The sequence below is a fragment of the Haliotis asinina genome, chromosome 15 (assembly GCF_037392515.1).
Source record: "Haliotis asinina isolate JCU_RB_2024 chromosome 15, JCU_Hal_asi_v2, whole genome shotgun sequence".
Lineage (NCBI taxonomy): Eukaryota > Metazoa > Mollusca > Gastropoda > Lepetellida > Haliotidae > Haliotis > Haliotis asinina.
The window spans coordinates 33606735-33622871 of NC_090294.1; the positions used below are offsets into that span (position 1 = coordinate 33606735).

General features: G+C 38.6%; 1 protein-coding gene across 2 annotated transcripts in view; it reads right to left on the minus strand.

Moving 5' to 3' along the window:
- The window catches only part of LOC137265813 (tyrosine-protein kinase receptor torso-like), a 504354-nt gene extending 488931 nt beyond the window's left edge, over positions 1-15423 (minus strand). For both annotated transcript variants that reach the window (XM_067801275.1, XM_067801276.1), the window contains exons 1-2: positions 15224-15423; positions 878-1117 (exon numbers count right to left, since the gene is read on the minus strand). In XM_067801275.1, coding sequence (XP_067657376.1) covers positions 878-1006 — 129 coding nt within the window. In that variant the 5' untranslated portion in view covers positions 1007-1117; positions 15224-15423. The remainder of the gene's footprint in view (positions 1-877; positions 1118-15223) is intronic.
- Between the last annotated feature and the right edge of the window lie 714 nt (positions 15424-16137).

Sequence of the window (16137 nt, forward strand, 5' to 3'; positions counted from 1 at the left end):
TGTACAAATGAGTGTCTAACATTTCTTGATGTTAATACAGATAAATATATATTTCTGGTTGGATAAGGCTCTTAAAGGACCGATACAGATCATACATCATACACTGAACTATTTTTGAGAGGTGAATGCCAATCTTGATACGACATATTATTACCTGACTGTTCTCAGAAACGTTTAAGAAAACGAATTGCATTACCTACTGGATGACTTAACCATACAAATCCAAAGCCATGAGAAAATAAAACATTTCTAATATGTGAAGCCCAAGATGTCTTGCCCATGTTATTGAGATGAACAAGCATATTATAAGCTATTTTGGGTATTTGTTGTTCATGCATTTCCAGAATTTTAAGCGAGTAATTCAAACATCTGAATAGTGAATTTATACAAACAGCTAAGGGACCCATCTGTGCTGCAATTATGACATGATAACTGTTCCACTATCTTGTCAGTGGTGTTAGGCCATACACAAAAATTCCTTGCTGCAGCCAGAGCTAGTGTGTAGTTGGTTGATATAGTGTTACACTTCTGTCAGTCATGTTCTTGTTTTCACAGTTGCTGTGTTGTTGCACTTTTGTGCTTAACCTACTTTTCCAGTGTTTTATGGCAGTATGTTATCCTACCACTCCCAATTCATGCAGACATGAGAAATTCATTTCATTTTAGAATAGTATGAGATCTCTGTGATCTGATAATACAAATGAGTGTGGCAATATTTCAGAAATACTACAGCAGCATACACAAGACATTACCCATTGTCAGGAATTGAACCTGGGCTTTCTGCATAATGAGGCTATGCCAATGACCCTATTACATGTTTATAATGCTTGATTTAGTGTATGTGTTTTCAGAATGAGGACGTTTTGAATACACTTACCAGTCTGTTGCATCTTGCCTGACACTGTGCCTTCAGTAAATACTCCATGAATAGTTTCTCACCAGTACATCTCCAAGGCAACAAATTTCCAATACTAATCACAGTCAAAACATGTATTACAAATATCATGTTTGTCTTTCAGTTGTCAAAGAGAACTTCAGAGAACATCAGCAGATCTCATTCCCAACTGCATGTCACATGATTTGCACACTCCTGTACTGTAATGAAGCACTGTAATGTCTGTAATGAAGAAAGAACAACGTTCGTTAGTTGTGCAAGTTATGAAAGTTACGATTACGTAATCTGTCATACAGACCTGAAAGAAACATACCTCATTCTGTCCAGACAATCTAGAATAAGTCGCAAGTCTAGACTTCAACAGTTTGTCAAAATGGACTCCTTTTTATCATTTAAGGACTTCCACGTGTACGCGAGGCGGTCTCACGTTACGCGTACAAGTGACTACAGAAGAGTACCTGAGACTAGTGAGAGGAGAGTGTGGTCACTTATTCCCGTGACACTGACAGCCTGATCACAGAGAAATTCTGCATGTCACAAAAAACGCGTGTAAAGGTGTTATTTATGAAAATAATTAAACATGTATTGCTAGAGTCATTGGTAGTCGTTTGAGCTATTGGATAGCATGCATGAAAACGTAAAAAGAGAAAATTAAATAGTCAAACACTGACAAAAATGCGCACAACATGACGATAGTCAACAGCGAATTTTACCTATGTAGAATCTATATATTTTTCAGAAACTTACATTTAGTGTTTTCAGAAAGGTCACTCATCGCAGATTCAAAATATTCATGAAGCTTTCGATACGCACAAACGCACACCTGTTTGTTATTGTGTTGGAACATGTTTACTTTCTTCGAAACTACGCGAACCGTCTCGCACAGAAGTGACTGGGGAAGCAAGTCATCAATGGGAGGTAACTGATGTCTGACTAAATTGTGCATTCGTGTGACTTGGACTGTCCGAAGCTTACGTAATTTATATTTTTATAAAATCATAATAATCTAAATAATTGAATAATATTATTATGTAAGCATATTTATTTTGATAAATCACAAGGATTGTGTATGACGAAGTTGTTTTGCGTTGAATTATGATTTCTGTGATTCGAAGCTATGCTTTCTCTCAGAGATCTGTAACTTGTAACACGTGGACATGAAAGTGTGGTCCTGCAGTAGGAAGTGTACCGCAGTCAGAGACTTTGAGAAGAGCATGTCGGAGCACAACCACCCAATCAGTGACGACAGAGGCGTGAGATTTGTCAGCACCCTTAGGAAGAGGGCCAGAAAGACAACACCCATTAAATAAATCTACAACAGCAAGATGAGGATATCCTACCACATCTGCTGTCATTCCACAGCATTGGTAGCGCCATGTACCGCCACAGAAGAGTTAACATCACTCCACTGCCAAAGTCACGAACCGAGTTGGACATACCGGACCAGAGGAAGTTAACACCAGATGGAAGACGGTTCCTTTTGTTTTCTGACGGAGAAGAGAACAAGATTCTGGCCATTTCCTCAGATGAAGTCTTGGAAGCCTTGCAGTCCGCTGACAAGCTCTTCGTGGATGGAACATTCTCATCCATGCCATGATAGGTTCCACCATATGTACTAATTAGCATCTGCCTGGTCATGCTCCAACGCACACTGTGACTTGGTTCGTTGCCAGAGCAACTTCGGCTGCGTTTAACTGTTTATTGTATCAGTCGCAATATAATGAAGAATTATTGCAAAAATTATTTGTGAATGGATGAAAAAAAACAATAAAGAGCAAAAGAAAGAAGTTCATATGTGAATGAATGAAAGAATAAATGATTCACCCCCTTCACCCCCTCCCCCCAAGCATGTGAAAGAACACAGGACTATCGCTGCATTTTAAAGAACCTACTTTGAAACAATTTTACATAAGTAATTAATTCAGACATCTTACTGCATGTGGAAAATGGCATTGACAGAATGTTAACTGACACTGTCAAACACCCCTAAGAAAAAGAAAGTTTTTAACTATCACAAAGCTTTGTAAAAAAAAAACTTTCCAGTTTTGTCAAACACTAAGATCAAGAAGAATTAAAGGGAGAAGTTTTAGAACTATGACACCCAAGCATCGCAAACATCAATGGCGGATCAGATCAGACTGGCGATATGTCATATTTTTCACATACATAACATACACTCTAACAATTTTACCAATTACTATTACTTGCAAACACCTTTCACATGATGGTATATCCCCCTCGTAAAAATTTAAAGGTGTATGTGGAAGACGTTTTAGAATAATAACTAGAAATATCGCCCGTAGTATGTCACAACAGATCGGCGATAGGTCACATTTTTCACACACCCCAAAAGGGCGAGGGTTGTTGCACACTGGAGAAAGAAGATCTACTCACATTTTTTAGAACTCCCAGTTGTAAGACAGTGGAGTGGATCATTAGGAAAGAAAACAATCAATGCTCCCGTATCTGACAGAATGGAATAACCGTAGCTAATTTGGGTTTAGCTATGTAACTGAACTTAGTGAACAGAACAGAACACACATTTTATTGTAGAATATCCCATATAGTGACACTGAGAATATACAGCATATTGACACATATTAAAATATTAGGATATTTACAGAAATACTGGTAGAGAAATTGGTGTCTAATGGCATGGTCCTGTTTCGCGGCCAGTTGATACAAACAGGAAAAAAATGTAAACTACAAAAACTCATAAGTCAAATCGTTTTGATGTAATAATGATTTGATGGATTGGCCGTAGAATATCCATATACGTCTGGTTTGATACTGTTACCATTTATCACTCCCCGCAGGGAGAAACCTTTTACATAACAATATTATTTGTTTCTGTATGACAAATAGTGGGATACATCCTAATCCTGAGCAGGAACAAGAAGCATCATCAGAAATGAAACGATTATACCTGTCACTGTTTAAGTCACTACACCCCAGTTTAAGGAGGCAGTGTATTATTTGACAGAATCGACTACCCAAACGTAGATCGAACATTGTGTTGTTATTACCTTGTGGTCAGATTAGATCCTTAAACTGCCCCACAGAGGAAGCGTGTGTGGCATTTATAGGTTGGTCGTTCCACAGTTTAATTGTCAGGAAATAGTTTTGCGTGGCTTGTACCTCTGACTGCACCGCATATTGTTCGCAAGGCATCTAAGTGAAAGTGTTCTAGGGACAAAGACTGTTCGTTTGTACACTTGTCCCAGATATGACAGCAATAGTCAAATAAAGGTAGAATAAAGGTTTTATACATCATTTCGAGAGTTTTGCGTGAGAATCTGTATTTAAAACTACGAAGACAATTAATAACAGGGCTGATTTTTCTTTTGATTTCATTAATGTGAGAATGCCATAGGAGGTTATACGGGTAAAGTAATGCTTACGTGTTTATGAGTATGCACTCCCTTTATACGGGAACCGTTCATCGAGAGAGGAGGTTTCACAGAAGATTTTGCGTGAAAATTGGATAGTTTTGTTTAGATCAAATTTTACTTACCAGGTTTCAGCCCATTTATATATTTTATCTAAATCTTAGTTAAGTGTAAGTTCTCTCGCACGGGAATCATCGATTATTACACAGAGTCATGCATCACCTGCGAAAAGACGTATATTACTTTCGATTCCATCAACTACGTTGTTTAAGATGTTTGTACATTAATCTTAGACCGAGATACTCAAAAGGCTGTTAGACAAACCATTCATTAAGACAGAAGCTGAGTCTAGACAGATTAGTTAGGTACTTTGAAGTAAACATGTCTTCAGTATAACCTTGTGCAGACATTTTAAATTAGGGTCATTAAGCCATGGCCCAGTGATTGTAATCATAGGAATAAAAGTTGTCCAAGGACTTAGTTCTGATTTGTAACCTTGAATAACTACTCTTTGCTCTCTATTTTGCAAATACCTTTCATACCACTTCAACAACTAACCATCTTGCCCACAAAATTTTAGTTTATGGATAATCCCTTTATGCCAAACGTTATGAAATGCTTTGCATATATCGCAGAACACAGCTCGGACTTTTTTTTCGTTGTCTATAGCTTTAGCAATAAAATTATACAAATGAGTGAGTTGGTACGCTGTTGAATCTCCTGGCATGAATCCAGATTGTAAATTTGAGAGGCAATTATTATCTCTCATAAAGTTTAAACACATATTTAAAAATGCTTGAAGTGATTTGTTGAAAAGGTCAGATAATGTTACTGACAAAGAGGAGGAAGCCAAACGTAGGAAGCGGCTTACCAATACCATCTGACCCAGGCGCTTTGGTAATATTAACGATAATAGAACGTCTTCAACATCCTGCTTTGTAAGATATAAATCACTCATATCTTTATTATTGTTGTTTAAGGTCATGTTTGGAAGATCCTCATTAAGGTCAGCGATTGTTGCCTTTTCAACAAAGTAATTATTTAAAACGTTTGCTATTGATTTCGGTTCTTTGTAGACTTCATTATTGTGGGTAATAGGAGGAAAGGAAACACTTCCAGATTTTGTGTTCAAATGGTTTTTAACTAAATGCTATGATTATTGTTTATTTGAGTCTCTAATTTTGTTATATAATCTTTCTTGGCCTTGCTAACTGCAGAAGTCACTTGATTTCTCAGTGATCTAACAGTACCCTCGTCATTTTCACTATTTGTGTATTTTGCTATTTTTGTGTTGTCGATTTCGGTTCCGCATGAGATTGCGGATGTTATTATTCGTCCAAGGAGCATGTTTAGTCCTTATTGTAACAATTTTGTTTGGTATATTGGAATCGCAGATATGAGATAGGGCTTTTACAAATGCGCCTGTGCTCACATTTATGTTTGGTGATGATAGTACGTTTTCCCAATCAGTATTATCAGGGAGACTATATATAGACGTAGATTATCCCTGGTATTATCAACGTGGGAGCAGATATCATCTTTCTTTACAAAGGTGTAATCATAAACTTCTATGTATGTTTTCGTTGACCTCGGGCGTTCTTTTATTGTTACAGACACTGTACAATTATCGCTACGGAAAGGTTCCAACATTTCACTGTTTTACCATATCGAGACGAGAAACAAATATCAAATCAATAAAGGTTCTACTGTTTTGGGTGACTCTGGTTGATGAGTTTACAGGTTGATGCAAACCGAAAGCCACTATAAGATTGGTTATTTTAGCGTCTAATGTATAGTAAATATGAATGTTAAAATCGCCAACAATGATTGTATCTAAATCCACATCCATTGTATCTCCTGTCGATTGATCTACCAGGTTCCAATACTGCTCGCTTTTCTTTGCTCTTCTCTAGCACCGACTAGATATTTCCTGCTTTTGTAGCGGAGTTCTATCCATAGTGCTTCCAGTCCAACCATATCTAAGGTTTCTACTCGTTTGGCGATGAATGTGTTGTTAACGTAGACAACGACCCCACCACCCCTTGCAAGTCTATGTTTTTTGAAGGGCCACTGAAAACCTGGAATAAGAATACTACACAGACACGTCATTAATACTACAGACTTTAGACACTTTCATAAATATGTTTTTCCAGAGGAGAATTTAGAGAGAACAAACCCACCGATTGTCTGTATTGAGAAATGTTAACTGGTATTATCGATCGTTATGAGATCAAACGAATGCCGACAATGATGGGGACACTAACTAGAACTGGCATAAACTGACCACGAAAGGTGAATTCAGTCACAGAAATGGTAACAATCATTTAAATTCTGAATACAACATTCTACCATCCATGCACCATGTGAAGTCGGATCATTTGCCATATAGGGGAAAGTCACGAACGGTAATTGTTGTAAAGAACAAAGATTGTAAAAAGTAAAAGGGCAGATTATAACTATGATCAAACAGTCATTCACAGCGATTGAGTATGATTTACGCCAATTTCAGCACCACGCGAGCCATATAAGGGCAGGGGACACTAGAAATGGGCCTCACGCACTATGATTCTGTTCAGAAACGAACCCGAGTATGGTTTCCGCCGCTTTTAGCCCAAGCCCCCGCAATATCATGGCTGCCATACACCATAATAAGAGAGCTTAACACATAGCACCCATGCGGAGGAGCGAGCCTGTGTCTAGGGAATGACCAGGCAACCCCACCAGGCAATGCCTCTGGGTCATTGCATGAGAAGCGTGTAAGGATTTAGAATAAGGATTACAGAAACCCATCTGCAATGTGTCATTGGCATAATAACGAGTGTCATCATGCCATCATATCATGTCGTACACACAAAAGACCTACAGAAACCCCCAATACAATCGAGCTGACGTAGAGAAGCTTTCACGTGAATCACCATTTTAATATCGCGTGTTTTTCTCGTGCATGAATGGTTTCGGGTCATTTCATCTCATGTCGTGCATGATCAAATCAGGCATCAGGCTGAATTAACTGTTACTACAAGCTAAGTGTATATGGATTATAACTGATGTGCAATACCGAGATGCATTGCATAGTATTGTGATGCAACTCGGTATGCATACTTTAAAAACATTAGGCAAATGTCCTCATTGAGATATTCAGAAATATAATAGGTTTGCTAAATGTATGTCAAATGAAGTAAATTTTTACCACAGCGTCATCGATGCGAATATCAGTTACCTAACCCGCTTAATGAGCGTGGGCCAGCTGGGCGGAGAACGGACAAAATCCACAACAAAATTGCCACCCCGGACAAAATCCACCTCTTCATAACAGATTAATGGACAAAATCCACCCTTCTCAAATTGCTGCAGTCAAAAGTTTTAGTGCGTCCTAATCTTTTATCAAGATATGGAAGTGAAGAATAAAGCACGGACAACTGACCACTGCCACGCCCCAGACCCCAGCGCTACCGCAGCCCTCAAGTTGCAGTCAGAGATGAAGCAGAAGGCCAGTACATCCCCAGAAACACCAAACCAGGTTCTTCTAGACTCCGCTACTTCCCATCCAGTAGAAGTTAGAGCAACTTTAGATGAAATTGATTCCTGCTAATCCTACAACACTTCCAGACTTGAAAATTGAAGGTGAGTTATATACTTTATATATTGTTTAAACAATATTTTTCCAAAATTCATCATGTTAGTAAAATTAAATGATTCTCCCTAAATCTTTAAGCTTAGTTTTAATTGAAAAAAAAACAACTTAATTTTATTTCGATCCTTTCCATTTTAGGTGACTGGGCATCTATGTCAAACGATACCGACGAGCCGTTCCTGATCTATGACAACACACAAAATCCCATCCGTGTCATCGACTTTGCCTCCGACACCATCCTGCAACACATGGCATCAGCAGGTAACTGGTGTATGGACGGTACCTTCGATGCTGCATGCTCCCAACCTCTTCACTCAACTGTATGTGACCCGTGCTCCAATTGAGGATAGTGCTGTTAGTTGTGTGTATGCCCTTCTGTGCGATAAGACTCAAGCTAACTACCAAGAAGTATTTCATGCAGCTGTAGCTTAATGTAACGAACTCGGTTTCGAACCAGATCCTTCTCTTATTGTAACAGACTTTGAGTTGGCTGCCATCAATGCTGTATCTGTTTGGTTAGGTTCTCATGTAAATGTTCATGGGTGTTTCTATCATCTCACCCAAAAATACGTTGTTTTGATACCAGTAAGTATATTTTGACTGAATGTATTCGATAATTTCCTTTGCAAAATAACCTGGAGAAATATTCAGGCATTTGCAGTCATGATTAAACATATCACGCTTTCCGCCTGAGTCGAGAACAACGTCTATTTTCTACTAAGGCTGATCACCATTTTCAACCTACTGGCCTCGTACACCTCCTGAAAGCAGGGATAATCTATTATATATAGTCTCACTGCTGAAAGCGAATATTGTTAACAACTTTCTTAACAGTGCCATGCAAGAGTCTAATGAGAATAACACCCCTTGTAACCCAGGGTCCCTGGACTTTCGTCTCCTCGACAAGTTCACGGGCTTGTCCTGCAATGGCTCTAGAGCCAGTGAGATCTTTTTATGAAGATCTCAGGAACTCCTGGTTTAAGAGCAAGCTTAAAGATCACAAATACTCTGGAGGGTGCAAATGCATAAATCACTTATTGGCATCGTTATAATTGAAACCCCGTCATTGAAAATACCAATTTCGATCTTTAATTACCTTAAACAGACCTTTTTGACAACAGTGCACAATTCTCAGTCACGATCGAAATTTCAACCAATCAGTACGGCGCGTCTCCGTGACGTAATAGTAGGTATAGATATGAGGGTCTATGCAGAATTCATCTACATTTCAGGGGGTAAACTATTTCGTTTACAAGTTTGTAAAAACCTGAGATCGCGACAGCTGTTGTGAAAAATGAAAGCTATATGCTCTCACAATCCACTATCATTTAGTTTTGTCTCCTGCTTTGCCTAGTTTCCGAGTTACAACCCTTGTTTTCATAGATGATTCTGTCAAAATCACTTGGTGTCGCTAGGTTGTAATCTGTGTTATGTGGTATAAACCTACATGTTATTTGTCATCATTCACTTGATACTCCGTCAATGAATTTATAACAGGTATAATTAGTGGTAACGCCACTTAAATTACCCGACAAAGGTCCCCATTTGGCATTTCTTGTGTCTGGATCGATCAAAGGATTAACCGATAACACGTTGATTGATTAATTAATTTATGCGGACTTGTCAAAAGGTAGTATTTATGTATGTACATTTACTAATCAATACTGAATAAACTCTGTCGTGTCTGTGTCTGTGTCTATGTCCGTGTAAAAACAAGGCCCTTCTTTCAAAGCATTAACCGCCAATACGTTGACCGATTGCTCATTATTGGCTAACTATATTACTTTTTTAAAAGAATGACGCACATTATGCAGTTAGTTGCCAGGTGTGCTATCTTGGGTAACCAATGAGACTATACAGCAATGTGGAATATACCTGAAACGGTACATCACTTCTTACATTAGACAGTTAAAAGACACATCACCTGGGAAATCTGCAGATGAATTATATATCACTCGTTTTTGTGGATATTGACGGATACATTCCTCCAACAAGGTAAGAGTCTGACATTGCTCCTATAACTTTAATTTGTTTTATTTTTAATATTTGCATTTTTCTCTTGTTCCGTCACTCCGTTAAGCCGGAAGCTGGCAGGAGTAATGGAGGCGAAGAACGATCTGAATACTACGAGTGGCGTTCACAATGTTGAATAAAACATAGGAAATAGGAGTGTACCTTTGACGGTGGCGATATTTCAACAAAGGGAACGCCACTCGTAGTATTCAGATCGTCGTGAAGTATAATGATACAGACAACATACATTAGGGCATGCGTGCGAATTATGATTCACATAGGCAAACTATTCTATTACATTCCTTTAAACATAAGTATCAGCAGATCGCTTTTTTTGTTTCAAAATGCATACAAGTATGACTGTTAAGTAATTAGGATTATAAGACCACATATAAAGACGCACATTTACAAGTGTCTACGTGTGAACGTTTACAAACCAAGTGAATTTAGCAAGGGCAGAAATACATCGCGAAGTATTTTCACTTCGACCTCCACCTCTCTTCCGTGGAAGAAGTCGTTATGTTACATGTTGTGTCATGCGCAATCCTTTGGTCATGATTCAAATACATATTTAACTACTAGCAGAAAGTAGTTTTGATTTTCTTACTCGACTTACAAAAACAAAATTATTTTCTGCTGCTAGCAAGATATGTATTTGATTGATGGACAATAGGAGTTTGCATGACATATTGCTTTAACATAACAATTTCACCCTTTAAAGCGAGGCGGGGGGTAATATAATATTATGTACAATATTAGTGTCACCTCGACCCCCACCGCGCTTTCGTGGTAAAAGTCGTTATGTTACAAGTTGTGTCATGCAAAATCCTTTTGGCCATGAATCAAATACATATTTAACCACTAATAGAAAGTAGTTTTGATTTTCTCACTTGATGAAAACAAACCACAATCTCAGTCATTCTAAGGGTCTTTAGCCCGTGACCTCACGATTTTGAAAAAAGAAATGGCGGCGCCCCCTCTGAGGATAAATGCAATTTAAGTTTGTTCTCACCTACTTACAAAATCAAAATTACTTTCTTCTGATAGTAACATATGTATTTGATTGATGGACAAAAGGATTTTGCATGACATTGCTTGTAACATAACAATTTCACTCTTGGAAGCGAGGCGTGGGGTCAATTTAATATTACTTACAAAAATACTGTCACCTCTATCGCAACCTCGCTTCCGAGGAAGAAATCGTTATTTTCATGCAAAATCCTTTTGATCAGCAATGTGTAGCAAGTAGTCTTGATTTTATAACTCGATGAAAACAAATCTCAATAGCATTTTCTATCCTGGAAGCGAGATAGGGGCGAACCATCCGATTTGGTACAGGCTTCCACAACGCGCGTTTTGCACACACAAACAACCCATTTAGCACAAACTACGAGGCCCGGTGGAAATCTGTGCATAGTGACACCATCACCCGACCCCAAAGAGCAACTGACTTCAACACAACATTTCGGCATGTCTTTGTTCACAGGCAAACTGTAGCGCAGACAGGGGTGCGCAGCATAGAGAATATGACAAGTCTTCTTATATTCGAGCGAAGTGAGCAAAGGTTGGCAACGTACTTCCCTCGCTTCGGATCAAAAATAATTTTTCTTATCAAAATAAAATATCGCCACCATCAAAGGTACACTCCTATTTCCTCACTTGGTTGTGCTCTCGCATTTCCTACCCCATGTTTAATAATTACTCACGTAAAATATATTTTATTCAACATTGTGAACGCCATTCGTGGTATTCAGATCGTTCTTCGCCTCTATTACACCTGCCAGCTGGGAACAAGAGTAAGCAAACATTAAAATGAAATACCATATTGCCTAATTTTATCATGAACCTGTTGGAATTTATTTGTCTGATCTGTTAGAATTTTCGTGACATTTATTCTACATAAAAACACTTCTGGCGTAGTGGGCGAATGAAGCAGGGGAGGTAACTGTTTGTTTTCAATATGGAATAATACCGTCCTGTTCCTTCACTCCTTTGAACCAGAAGCTGGAAGGGGTAATGGAGGCGAAGAACGGTCTGATATACCACGAACTGCGCTTAAAGTGTTGAATAAAGAATATTTCACGTGAGTAATTGTTCAACATGGAGTTGGAAATGTGAGGGCATGACCAAGTGTATATCTTTGATGGTGGTGATATTTTATTTGGACATGAAAAATATTCTCAGAAACGATGCGAGGAATATACGTTGCCAACCTTTGCTGGCATGTAAGAAGGCTGTTCATTTTCTCCATGCTGTGCAGCCCACTTGCGCTACAGTTTAAATTGCCTGTGCTTTGCTGACGTTGAGAAATCTGCAAAATGACGAGCTTCCTACACATTTTCTATACAACTAACTGAAACGCGCCCCTTCTCTATATTTATAGATGACGTCACTGCAGGGCTCTGGCGGCAGACTTACGTAACCTGTCTGTGGTTTCGTTGGCGGGCGAGACTGAAGCAGACGGCTTTTTTGCAACTTTCAATAGCTTGGTATGAATTAACCACAATTTTTCTTAAGAATGTGTTTGGTGTTCCGCTTTGGTGTACCACATGTCTTTTATATGTAATGTTTAAAAGAGTGCAAAAAATGAGTTTATTCGTCATTTAAGTTTTGAACGTAATGCCAGAATGGCACGCTTGGAGGCGTTACTGACAAATCTCACAATAATGGGACGGGGAGGGTCCTGGGGCGTAACTGGGCATCGGAGGACACGGTAACTGACATCAATATCAGCCGGGGTCAGATCTACATTTCGCCACTTGTAAGAAGATTGTCAGTGTTGTCGTTCTCAGTTTCAGATACACCCGAAATACGGATGTTGTTCCTACGTGAATATTGCTCACTGCGATCAAGCCTTTGAGAGAGCGTTTCTTTAACTTCATCTTGCTCTGTGATAGTGATTGTCAACATGGAAACTTCTTCCTCTTATTGAGCAACTAACTCTTCCAGTTCATGTCGGAACACAGGTCAGATAACCTCCCCGACAGCCAGCCGTGGATATTGCGAGAAGGACGTCTTTATTTTAAAAAGCATTCAACATTTCACTGACCAAAGAGACAGATCTACGCTCGGTGATACCAGGGTAGCCCTTTCCACTTTCCTCATTCATATTGACAAAACTATCAGGAGATTTATTTTGACACTGGAGTTTTAGATCAAAATCAGAGTCTTCTGTAGAAAACACTTGTTCACGATGTCGTTTACCAGAAGATGGCGTCTTTGTACAGACGTTTCCATAGGTTTTAATTATTAAATTAGTTAATTTGAAATATGCAAAATCAGAGCCTGTACTCACTTTTGTTTTCAACAAATCCAAGTGAAATCCTCAGAAAATCAATGAACACACATCCAGAGCACATGTCACTGATTGTCGACGTATTATGCACAATCATAGCGTGGGCCACTATTTTCACGATCGTATTCACTGTCCCACAATCTGACAGATATCGTCAAAAGTAAACGCCGATAAGTATAACACATATTTAATGGAAATCCCATGTTCTTCTTGTGGATAGATACCACACTGAAAACGCCATACACCATTTCCTCACTTGCGGTAACTATACTCAGATAAGACTTAACGTGCATTTTTGCACTACCAGATATAACCTGGATACTGTTTAGAAGGACAACAAAGAATTTACTCCTTGTGTAAATAAGAAAATATCTGATTCAGTCCACGAGTATAAAATCAGGACACAACGCTTCAAATTTTCGTAAGAAAATAATTAAATTCATTAAACAACTTTCTCACGACTGATAAACAACTGATTTAATATTTTTATTATACCATTTAAAACCATATCAGATCCAAAATTAAAATGGATGCAATTCAGACTGCTTTGTAGAATTCTACCTGTGAATACCCATTTGAAGAAAGTGCGCATTGTTGAAAGCAATTTATGTACTTTCTGTGAAGCAGAACCTGAATCAATAGTTCATGTTTTCTGGAACTGTAGAGTTAATAAGAACTTCTCGGAAAAGTTTTCACACTGCATGGAGTTAAACTGTATACACACAGATACTTTATATCTTCAACGTGGTTTTATTCTTTTTGGGTGTTCACCAAGTTTTCATTCAGATGAAATATTTTACTTGATCTCACTTTTAACTAAATACCAAATTTACAAATGTAAGTTGGGAAAGACAAAACCTACATTATTGCAATTTAAGAAGGAATTACTATATTATTATCTTACAGAAAATGTTAGACACTGGAATAAATCTGAGTTTTAAAAAAATGAAAGAAAATGGACACTGTATGAAAAACCTACCTCTGAGTAACTTAGTTTGTAGAAGATGTATGGGTATGAATGAGAGTGTGCATGGTGTTAACAAAAGTGTGATGGGAGCAGGGTCGGGCTTGTTAGTGCTGGGTTGAGGGCGGAGTTGATGCAGCCATGTTCAGTTATGTTCAGTTGATATTTGAGCGACCAGCAAACCAGCGACGTTTGTCAAAATTTGGGGTCGGCTTTGGGAATAGAATGGGATAAAAGTAATACCACCTTTGCAGGTACCGTGTGTTCGAGTCATAGCTACCTCTTTTCACTATAATTGGAAAATGGACTGTCATTGCTGACATTTTCTGAAACTACAGAACAAAATGGTGGTCATCTGTTGGCTGATTGGTGCGAGATACGGAATGAATTTGAATGAACTTTGTCGTCCCACATAGATATGTGTTATGTTTCATTGATATTTGGCGATGCGGTCAATAAGTTATGGCTTGAGCTAATCTGTCTCACAGTCCCTGAACCACATTATTTTACCACAATATTTTGCCTTCTCTGCATTGCTAAATTAAGCCTTAAATGAAGCAAATTTAGATTTCCTTAGTCTTAATCCCTGGTCTCCGTGGGTTTCCTTTTCAATTAAGGGTTTGTTCGTTACTATCAAAATTATATATATTCAGAGACTAAGCCTTATTCTAGACTTGAGCTTCAGTTGTCTCTTCTCATACCAGCAACCCAGGAGATCATACCAGACGATCCGATCGCCTATTTTGATTAATCGTTTCTTTATTTTGAAATACTGACGATTCCACGAGCGAAACATTGTAAACAAACACGTTTTGCCAATCATTGTTCACGTCCTCATACCCAAATCACAGCCCACCGCGTGGAGCTGGAGGGCGAGCATGTGCGGAACGAACACGTGACAAATAACTTGGTCACCGGAAAAGGAACGAACTGAAGTCACTTATTTAAACGTGAAACACGACATACACGACTTACTGTACATCACACCACGCCAGGTGGTACGAAAAATAGTAACAACAAATCACTGACTCACCTCGCTTCTGGTGTACGTAGGGAGATTTTCATTTCCATGCATCACTGACTTTGATAGTTCTGTTACACTGAGGATCGTTTCAACCAAATTCTTACCGATTTTAAATAATGTCTACATGTGTCCTCGTATGCTGCTGTTTAGAATCACTCAGAGCCTAGCTTTGTATTAATGCACGCTGCACGTCGTTTGGTACTGTAAAATCTTCCGATCAGTAAGTGGCCGGTTAAGAACCGACGCTGCACTGATTGCTAAAAGTGGCCATGTGAAGTACCTGTGAATTACTTATATACACGCAGCCGAACTTGTTGACTTCAAGATCATGCTTTCCTAGACCCCACCTTCAGGGCATCACGTGACCGAGTGTATGGACCAATGTGCTTTTCCAACAAAACTATTTGGTACTGTACAACGAGAATTACAATAGTACGAAATGACCTTGCACTAAACACTATATATGTCACTGGTAGCGATTTGTTCGTTCGTTAAGCACACATGTATAGTGCCCATTAGTTGTAAATACACCTTGCACAGAGACAGGGACGTCGCACGTTTATTCATCGCATTGTATGATGTGTGTATATAAAGCGCTGAAACTGACAGGTGTGGAGGAAAATAACTGTTGTAATGTGTTTTCTCTTCGCGACACTAAACCCAAATGAGCACAGCGGGTGGTGAAAAGGCGCGACGGTACACCAATCATCAATCACTTTTGCACAATATTAATAGAAGCTTGATTGGCATTTTAGAAGTTATTTGACGAACATAGAACATTCTGGGTTACATTTTTTTATTCTTGAGTACATTTCAAAAAGTAAACCTGATAAAGGAAAACTGACGATGGGGCCACGACAAGCCGTTAAACGTACTCAAGAATAAAAAGATGTAACTCTGAAAAACCTATATGAACAATATCA